Source organism: Lolium rigidum, unplaced genomic scaffold, assembly GCF_022539505.1.
Source record: "Lolium rigidum isolate FL_2022 unplaced genomic scaffold, APGP_CSIRO_Lrig_0.1 contig_27167_1, whole genome shotgun sequence".
NCBI lineage: Eukaryota > Viridiplantae > Streptophyta > Magnoliopsida > Poales > Poaceae > Lolium > Lolium rigidum.
The window spans coordinates 18,505-28,849 of record NW_025900074.1 but is presented as its reverse complement, the minus strand read 5'-3'; the positions used below and the strand labels follow the sequence as shown (position 1 = coordinate 28,849).

Sequence of the window (10,345 nt, the reverse complement as noted above, 5' to 3'; positions counted from 1 at the left end):
AGGTCAAAAGTTGTGTCATCTGGCACAATGATGGTCAATCAGGGTATTTGCTTTGGCTCGCCCAGCTCCAGCTGAAAACAAAAGCCGGATCTTAGCCAAGCTCACAGATGTGCCCATAGTCATTCAGCCAGCGGAAGGTAGTACTGTGTGACAAGTACCCACTACCTGTTTATTAATCCTTACAGTACCTGATGAACCAAAAAAAGAACGCAAAATATGTACTTGGTTACAAGGTATCGCAGTATCAGTATCTACCATAATTTTGCTGGGATTTTCTTTTACTTACAAGGGCAAGAAAGATGCCACTGAAAGTGCGCATGCTGACAAAATTCAGCCTCAATTCTAGACTTTGCAATGTCAGTGGGGTTCCTGCCTTCCTGGGAATGTGTACAACGCGGCAGCTACTTACATACATATACATGTGTGTGTGTTTCTTCTCCTCCCCTATTTTTCTGTATGAACAATGGAATCGAAAAACAGCAACAAGCAGCTCAGCCGTTCGAGGTGAGCAGATCCAGGTACACGTCGAACCCCTGCGTCGACACGCTCCGCTTCAGCTTATCCAGGGCCCGGTTCTGGAGCTGCCGGATCCTCTCCTTCGACAGCCCGTACATGTCCCCGATCACGTGGAGGGTCTTGGGCTCGCCGTCGTAGATCCCAAAACGGTGCTCGATGATCTCCTTCTCCCTGGTGCTCAGGATGCCCAGGAAGTCACGCACCTGCTGCCTCATCATCATCCTGTCCATGACGAGGTCGGGAGGCTCGATGTTCGGGTCTTCCGTAATCTCCTGCGGTGTTAAATATCAAAGCTCAGTTGATTCAGTCATGCAGCCATTTAGACCCTGATGGTAACTGAACATCGTGTTGCAACCCTGGCAGCCTACTTTCGAATTTGACTGTATTACTACTGCGGTGCATATTCCAGGTTTCCAGGATAAGCTTTTGGAAAAACCTGATATTTTTGCACAACAATTGATTTATTAATAATACAACAAAAAAATTCAAGAGTGATCAATTATACAGTCAAAAGTGCTCTGTTCCGCAGTTGTGAACCATATAAGTGAATCATTGGTTTAAAAAATCACGTTGTACAGTACTACTGTTTTTGGAGGCAGGTCCATAGAACGAGAATAAAAATAGGACCTATTGTGATACTATTACTGTTGTCTTCTTCGCTAATCTATTATGATTTATGAAGGTTGCAGGACATGGTAGTACCTGGAACGTGACAGCATCGTTGGACCAAACCTGATCTTGCATCGACTGTGGTTTTCTGGTTTTCGCTTTGAGTTTTGCCAGCTTCTCAATCGTGATGCCGGCACGCCTAGCTACATTTAGATTAGTAGGCTGCTCCCCTTCCAAGATGCACTCCAGCCTTGCTTTCCCCACCTTTTTAAGACGTGCATAGACACTCTCCTGCGATTATAGCACAAGAAAACAAGGTCACACCACCGCACCAGAAAATTTGTAGCTCCCAGAAAATAGTAATGCCAGATTAAATGAAATCGTCTACTCAAACTTGGATTCAGGACATGGTAAATTCAGGTCATACCGGCAACCGAATCAATCTTGAGTGCTTGAAGATAGACTTTTTAATAGCTTGACGTATCCACCAATAGGCATATGTCGGGAACCTACATCCCTTGCCCGGATTGAATTTCTCAAAGGTCTTCATCAACCCACAGCATCCGTCCTAAAATCAATAAACATTTACAACATGGAACATGATGTCAAATATAGGTTCTGCAGGAGCAATGTAACAGAGTGAAAACCTGAACAAGGTCCTCGATGTCAAGGCCATATCCCTGGTACTTCCTAGCTACATGTATCACAAGCCGGAAGTTGGAGCGAGCCATCTTCTCCCTGCAGCGTCTTCCGACATGTATCGAAGACTGCAGGTCCTTGCAGCTCATTCCTACGGCCTGAGCCCACTCCTGAAGAGTCGGCTCATGGCCACATTGCTCTTCTAGTCTACGTTGGGCCTCCTCTAGTTTCATAAGATTCTGCCGAAGTTACCAAATCTCTGAATTAGCAAGCTGAAATATTGTCTGGGCATCAAGTACAGGATACAAAAAAAAAGGACAGGATACAAGGTGTTCTAAGGCGTTCTAGAGGAAGAAAAATAGGAACTGATAAAAGGCATGCCTGTATCTGACTGAACAAGTGTTTCTCTTCCTTTGCCGTCAAGAATTCTGTGGTCTCTGGATCCCGTAGGAACAACCTGAATGGCTCGTCCGGCCCCAGAACTCTGCCATACTTCTTCGACTTGTCCTTCCTGGAGTCGGCAACGCCGCACTGAACATCACCGCTTGATGCTCGAGGAGCATTGCGTTTCTTGGACCTTCTCTCGCGCAGCCGCGTAGACCGAATGAACACCTGCCCATTGCCCAACAGCTTCTCGTATGGGTGCGACTCCACACTGGTGGAAAGCATCAAGCTGGGTGGCACTTCCAGTTGGGTAGCAGAAGTGTCTGTTTCATCTGCTAGAAACGCCACCTTCTGCATCAAAGAAGCTGAGGTTGCGCCGAGACCCAGTCGCGGACCTGATTCCGGTGACGACGTTGAAGTGCTCAAGAGAGTAGAAGTGTCCTTTTCACTGCCAATGTTTATTCAGCTGGGTTCAGAACACAAGGAGAAACAATTTGGGCACAGGAACGCAATTAGAGACTGCACATCATTACCCAAATGCCTGCTGGTAAATCACTTGCCGCTGCAGGTCTCGCAGGTAGCTCTCGAACTCGCCCTCTGCCCCCTCCTCTTCGCCTTTGAGCCTCGTCTTCCCTTCGGTGTGCTGCTCCAGAGCCTTAAGAGGAGAACATGTAAGAAACTGAATAAATCAGCACTGCCAACCATTCATTTAAGTGAATGATCCTCTTTCTACGCGCATTTAGCTAAGCTGTCGTGGATGGATGGATGGACGGGCAACCAACCATGTCCAGCAGGAACTCCAGCAAGGCCTTCTCGCCCTTGAGCGACACCGAGCCTTGGACAGCCTGCTCCTCGGCGGCCACCAGCGACGGCGAGTAGTGGCACGCCGTGGACGCCCGGCCGGCGTTGTCGTGTATCATTGGAACTGCCATGTTAAACCAGAGCAGCGTGAGAGCCAGTATACCAGAATCAGAGGAAGGCAAGAGCGTGTATGTATAAAGATGTACGTACCTGAGGTGCGCGAGGGGGATGGGGAGGAGGCGGCGCCCCTGAAGTTTGGAGAGGAGGTGGGGAAGAGGGGCGACGAGAGGAGGCTCCGGCTGGAATTCATGGAGGGGAGCCAGGATCCTGGGCGAGGCTGGCTGGAAGAAGAAGCTGAGCGCACTTTGTCTGGTTCAGTGTCCTCCCCTCCTATCCGTTTTCATCAGAGGTCAGCTATTTATTGGTCAGGCAGATGGTGGTGACTCGATCAGCAGATCAGCCATGGCTTCCTTCCCTTTTTACTACCTACTCCTATGCTCCAGCTGAGCTTCAGTCCAGCTGAGGAGAGCAGTGAGCAGCAGCAGCCGATTGATTTTGATATGGAGGAGGCCAGGATAAGGCGAGCGAGCAGCGCCATGGATTTTCTCTGCCACGCCGACCCCACACACTGTCACGTCGGTAATTCACTCCATTATTTCTAAATATTATACTGTACAGTAATCAAGATTGAAACTTGATTTACTTCACCTGCAAGCTCGATCTCGCCGGGATGCGCCGCGCCGTCCCGCTCGTCCTCGGCCTCGACGGGACCCTCGCTGCAGGTGGGCGACGCTTCACGGCGGACGGCGTGGCGGCGTACGCGGCGGTGAGTGGCGACCGCAACCCGGTGCACCTGGACGACGCCTTCGCCCGCTCCGAATCCGCCGGCGCCGCGTTACGGCGCGGCTGCCTCGTCCACGCCATGCTCGCCGCCTCCATCCATGTTCCCCGCCCTCATCGCCTCCCATCATCCCTCTCTGGCATTCCGCTAGTACCAAATTAAGATCCTCACGCTCTTGCGACCTGCTAGATTATAAAAGCAGTGACAACTCCTGTGGTAACACAACTCTGCCATGTTGGTCTAACTGAATTCACTCGAAAAATCAATTTTTTTTATGTCCGAATTCTGAACCTCACCAAACAGTAATTACCACCAGAGCAACACAGCAGAATGAGACGTCAGACCAGGCCACATAGACATCGCCAACTTCACAAGGGCGCCTTTGGCTCTCATGTGCCCCGTAGTTTTTGGGTGTTTGGATGCCCGGTCGTCTCCACATTGTTGCACAGCATGGGTTATAAAGCAACTTTGGGACAGATCTGGAAGAAACGTCCACTTTGACCGTTTTTCTAGGGATAGGCTCAGACGCAACGAAAATTGACAACGCCGTTTTTTCAGGCGCTCGGCTGCAGCATAGCGCGAGAAGGCGAAATCCTAGCGGCGTTGCGCGGCAAAGGTAGGGGTAACCTCCCTCTTCGGTTACCCTCTTTATTAGCCCCTTCCTAAAATTTTCATTTTCCCAATTTTCGCACCGGCGGCGGCTGTGGCAACCGAGATCTGGCATTGCGCATCTGACCCTGGCCGTGGGCTGGATGAGGAGCTCCTCCCTTCAGTCTCCGGCGCCAAACCAGGGTCGTTGTTTGTCGTTGCCTATTCGACGGTACTCCAGAGGAGGGATCCTCAAGGAGGGAAGAAGAAGTAGGGGCTATAGGGCAGAGACTCCTCGGGACGGTGGTACGCGATTTACCCAGATTCGGAACACCTGCACGATGACAGGGCCTACTGCTGCTTGTCTGGAATTATCTGGGCGCTTTCGCGTTGTTACAATGAGTTGTGGTTCTGCCTCTAGGGCTCCCAGGATCCGGCTTATAAAGGCGCACGGATCTAGGGTTTACATGGAGAGTCCTAGCCGGAATACAAGTTGCTTAACTACGGATTACTACATTGCCGTGCACGTCAAGGATCCGCCTTTCCTTATACGTCGTACCGGATCCGGCTACCCTTGATGGGTCAGGCCGGATCCGACTCCCAGGGGTCGGTTGGTGGATCCGGCTCCTTGTTCCTGAGCTGGACTTCATCCTTCTTGATCTACAGCAATTGGGCCGCCCGATGGGCCATATGCCACCATCACCGTCTATGGGCCACCCGGGCTTGCCGGATCCAGGCACTGTCGATGGTACGCCTATGAAGTATACCCACAACATTGTTTCTAGTCACGGCGGAGCCCGTCTCCGACTTCCGGCCGTCTCCATCGTCTGCCATGACAGAGGTAAGGGGAAACTCCTCTGCTCTATTGTAGTGTTAGATTCATGTTGGTAGAATTTGTTGGGTTCGATAAGAGCGTTCGTAATGCTTAGATCTTGTTTGAGTAGACCGACCAGCTCTAGTTTGTGCACCACGCCGCAGCACTCATCATTTGCATACAAGCCTGGATCTCGATGGTGCACAAGAGAGCAGTTAGGCATGTTGCTTTTCCTCCTGTCATGTACGGTCCTATGTTACAATAAAATCAGGAGAGGATGGCCAACCTGAACTACACATCTACAACTGCAACGATCTAGATGTTATCCAGATGCTTCGGATGAGAAGAGCCCCTTTCTATGCACATGTGAAAACGTTTAGGGATAGAAGCCTGCTGGTTGGTAGCATCCACACATCTGTTCAAGAACAAGTCGCAATATTTCTTCATGTCGTGAGTCATAATCAGAGGTTCAGAGTCATCCATAGCACATTTAGGCGATCCACGGATACTGTCTCTCGGTACTTCCAGCAGGTGTTATATGCTGTTGGGGAGCTCATAGGTGAAATGATCAAGCCAGCATCAATGAACACACCACCCAACATCAAGAACAGCTACAGGTGGTTCATGTATTTCAGGGTGAGTACAAAATCATGTTCGTTCTATTTATCAGATGTGTGGTACTGTCAGAAATATGACTGTGTGCTAATTGTTAGACAGGATTGCATTGGGGCTATTGATGGTATTCATGTGACTGCAAAGGTACCGAGATCAATGTCTGCAGCATTCCGCGGGGGTAAGCACTACACCAGCCAAAACGTGCTAGCAGGTGTGGATTTCGATATGAGGTTCACATACGTGCTTGCTGACTGGGAGGGTTCAGCTCATGATACAAGCATCATGTCGGATAGCTTGGCAAGGTCTGATGGGTTGCAAATCTTTGAGGGTAAGTTCTTCCTTGGAGATGCTGGATATGCATGCCGACCTGGTATTCTAACTCCCTTCAGGAAAACAAGGTACCACCTCAACGAGTTTACGACAAGGAACCAACCTTAGAATGCGAAAGAGTTGTTCAATCTGAGACACCCAAGCCTTAAAGTCACCACTGATAGGACCTTTGCTGCATTGAAGAACAGGTTTAAGGTCATTTGACAAAGAGATATTCTTACCTACATTAATGCTAGTGTTGAAAGATTACAATTCTTTAGATATAGGCACTCAAACCTTGATTCGCCATATTGATTTTGGATCTTCTCTCATGGTTGCCGTGAAAAGTATTATCCTTGCAGTTTTTTTTGTTCCGGCTGCTATGTTTTTGATAATGGTGATTCGTATTCTCAGCTCTCCAACTACGTCGACAAGACTGGTCGGTTGTTATTTCCTGACATACTGGTGTTGGTACTTTTGTCAATGTTGATTGTCTATTTTAATAGTTGCATGCGCGCTCACGAAATCTTGCCATTGAAGTTTAAATTAAAATTATGGGAGAACATACGTTGGTATTTGTAGATGTATGGATTGTTATCTATGTTTGGATGTTTTCAGAGAAATACAAAATTGTGTCATGGAAAAAAGTAGTTTGAAAATCTCAAAGATTTGTTAGTATATTTTAAAATTTAATTTATATTCGTTGCATACAGCTTGTGTATCTCTATCACAGACTATTTGTTGGTACATTTTTTAAAAGAGCATATATTAATATCGCGGAGATACCAATTACATCCGGTCTCTGCAATAACATCATGCCCTAATGGCATAAAGGATGCACACAACCAAAAAAGATAGAAGAATTACAAAAAAAAAGTTCCGCTACAGAGATCGAAAACTCGAAATAGCAACACTGACACCACCAAGACAACACCAGAAGATCAGCTTCTCCATAAGCGATGGCTCCAAGAAGGAAACAGTGCACAAACGATGTTGTCGCCCGATCACAGATCTTAGATTTTCACCCTGAAGAAAGTCCTCTCTCTCTCAAAACAATGCCTTCAACAAGAACATTGCCAGGCACAACCAATTAAGGCCAGACCTTGGATTTTCATCCTGAAAAATAGAACTCTAAACTTCTCCTGTGTAGTCGCCCCCACATACAAGTCATTGTTCGAAGTCACGAAACTCTATGCCAATTCCACCTCACCACTAATATCCGACCACCGTTACTCACTACTAGAAAAACCCTTACCGCCGGCGCACCATTTTGGCCTACTGCCGGCGCACCCGAGCCCGCCGGTGCAAACAGGCCGGTGATAACTGGCTACTGCTGGCGCACCGGCCTGTGCGCCGGCGGTAGCTCAGTTACTGCCGGCGCACAGGGCTTGCTTCGCCGGCAATGAGGTGTACCGCTAGCGCACGTGCAGCTGCGCCGGCAGTAGGTGCTGTCAGCAGTGGCGCGTGCGCTGTGCGCCGGCAGTAGGGGATGGAGGTGCGCCGGCGGTATAATCCGAAAATTCAATTTTTACAGCATTTTCCAGCGTATTACAATGCATATTTATATCATCCAATACAATTGATATTTATACAGCAGTACATGCAATATGAAAAGCACATAGAGAGCCAAGTCTCATTTCGGTATCAATACACAAATAGGCAAGTCTCGTTTCGAAATGTTGATTCATACAACATACATGCAACACCGAACGACGAAGTTTCACAAAGTTAGAAGTCTCGGTACATAGTCGTCACAAGTGTCGTCATACACCTCACAATGTAGCTACTAACCTAAACTACAATCACATAAAACATGACCATAGTCACGATGAGCATCATCACGAAGGCCATGGTCTTCATCCGGTTCCTCCTCATGTCCCTCATCTCTCCCGCTAGATAACGCGCGTATCTTCCTTCCGCCTCCACCCTAGTGGGGTATCCCTTGTAGTTGTTGCCGCTGAAGCGGTGCACCTGTCTCCGACAGTCCTCCCAGTCGTCGTAGACTCCAGGAACCCTCCCCTTGTACACGACATATGTCGTCGGCATCTCTATGCACAAGACAAATAAAACGTCAGTACCAATGCAATTAACAAGCGCCAACTCAAATAAGAGACGAGTAGTATGAACTAAATAGCATGTGCCTCATACTTTGTTGGTCGAAACAAATATTAACATTCCGGGATGGTGTCAGTGAGGCCAGGTAGGATGCACAAGAGATTGATATTTGTGCCATCACACCAGGCTCACTGGCGCCACCCCGGAGTGTACAAGTGACCAAACATTCTAATCATCGGCCAATGCAATTAACAAGTGCCAATTCAAATAAGAGACAAGTAGTATGAACTAAATAGCATGTGCCTCATACTTTGTTGGTCGAAACAAATATTAACATTCCGGGATGGTGTCAGCGAGGCCAGGTAGGATGCACAAGAGATTGATATTTGTGACATCACACCAGGCTCGCTGGCGCCACCCCGGAGTGTACAAGTGACCAAACATTCTAATCATTGGCCAATGCAATTAAGAAGTGCCAACTCAAATAAAAGACAAGTAGTACGAAGTAAATAGCGTGCCTCATACTTTGTTGGTCGAAACAAATATTAACATCCAGGGATGGAGTCAGTGAGGCTAGGTAGGATGCACAATAGATTGATAGTTGTGGCCATCACACCAAGGCTCACTGGCTCCACCCCCGAGTGTATGAGTGACCGAACATTCTAATCATCGGCGAACTCCAAATTCGAGCCAAGTAAGGGTCGAGTAAATGCAAATGATTAAGGTAATCTCTTGTAATTATAGAAATATATAGCAAAGTAAATGTAATTATAGACGCAGGTTCACATGCACATAATCTAGAAATATATAGCAAAGTAAATGTAATTATAGACGCAGGTTCACATGCACATCCATACAACTAAATAAAAGCGACAAGTCGATCGGGCCGGAATATATAGCAATTACAGTACGGAAGTTCATGGACATATCGTTCAAGCTTAAGCAAAAGAGTTGCCGTCGTAGGATCAGGTTGTAGGCTTAGGGAGGAATGGACGGCAGCCCTTCAGCGTGTTGAATGGCATGTCATCACGCGACATCTCCAAGCGGAGTTCTATCTCGTCATTAGGTGGTAGACCGTAGCCGTAGAAGAACGCGCTAGACCTATTGTTGACATCGTGCAGGATTGTCGTGCAAATCAACTGCTGGATGCGACCCCAGTTTTTTCTCAGCTCTCTATCGTCGACATCCGCCATGTTTTTTAACCTTTTTCTGAGAGTCTCTGGCAACAACATGTCATCTGCGTACTTTATATACTCCTGCATCTGAAGGATGGCGTACCACGCGTCCATCCCATTGTCTTCCGACGATTGCCCGAGGCAAGCGAAGTTGGTTGTGTGGGTTAAGGCCAAGCCTCCTCGTACTTTCCTCTGTACTTTGAGGGGGCCTATCTTGGCGGCGAAGCCGGTGAGAGCATCATTGAGAATGGCCTTGATGTAGGTGTAGTCTTTCTTCTTGTCCCTACCCGAGTCGAGATAGATTGCATGCGAGTGTTGCGGGTGCACGACGATGAGGGTGCAGAACTTGTCTCTGCGGGAAACACATGGATTAACCTTTGCAAATGCAAATGGAGATATAGGATAGAATGGTAATGGGGATTAGCGAGTGATTACTTACTCGGCGAAGTAAGGGATGAGAATGCCGCTCTTTTTAATGTTCGCCAGCAAGAAATCCTCGACCTGCTTGGTGGCAATCGCCCGATCCCCATCGTTGCAGATGATGCTCTCCCGCATATAGAAGGGGTCCATTATCGCGATGCCCGGCATCCCCTCCTTAACGATCTGGGAAGACAGGCTAAGAGCAACTAGCCGAACCACAGAAAAGTGGAGCATTTTCATGCGAAAGACGTCGAAGATGTCATTGAACCGGATGAAGCACAAGTCCGCGGGGTACTTTTCGACAAAGTTCATGCCAGTTGGCACCTTCGCCACGTACAAAGGGTAAGCATGATCTTTTGCATTGAGAAGTTGCTTCTCCACATAAAGGATAGAGTTATGCAAGCTCCTCATATCTGGGGTGAGTATGTTGAGGACATGCTCCGGCAGCATCGGTTCACCCAAGTGATGCTCAGGCCGCCAATTGTTTGGCAACTTGTCAAGGTGTCGGACCGTGTCCTTGGATTTGGCCGCCTCCTTGGCTTTGGCGTCCTTCTTCGCTGGCCTCTTCCGCTTCTTGGG

At 48.2% G+C, this 10,345-nt stretch overlaps 1 protein-coding gene across 1 annotated transcript; it reads right to left on the bottom strand.

Annotated features, from left to right (window-relative positions):
• Positions 1-475: 475 nt before the first annotated feature.
• Positions 476-3,362, bottom strand: LOC124680745 (RNA polymerase sigma factor sigF, chloroplastic). The gene is made up of 8 exons (XM_047215795.1): positions 3,160-3,362; positions 2,931-3,073; positions 2,682-2,803; positions 2,146-2,596; positions 1,773-2,003; positions 1,553-1,693; positions 1,219-1,416; positions 476-788 (listed from the first exon to the last, which is right to left on the bottom strand). Exons 1-8 carry the CDS (start codon positions 3,257-3,259, stop codon positions 492-494), a joined length of 1,683 nt encoding a protein of 560 aa, XP_047071751.1. The 5' UTR covers positions 3,260-3,362; the 3' UTR covers positions 476-491.
• Between the last annotated feature and the right edge of the window lie 6,983 nt (positions 3,363-10,345).

Bases quoted from the DNA above. Each gene is read 5' to 3' on its own strand.
- LOC124680745 (XM_047215795.1), bottom strand. From the start codon at position 3,259: ATGAATTCCAGCCGGAGCCTCCTCTCGTCGCCCCTCTTCCCCACCTCC. The intron at 3,074-3,159 runs GTACGTACATCT...TTAACATGGCAG, and splicing joins ATCCCCCTCGCGCACCTCAG to TTCCAATGATACACGACAAC. The intron at 2,804-2,930 runs GTTGGTTGCCCG...TCTCCTCTTAAG, and splicing joins TGGAGTTCCTGCTGGACATG to GCTCTGGAGCAGCACACCGA.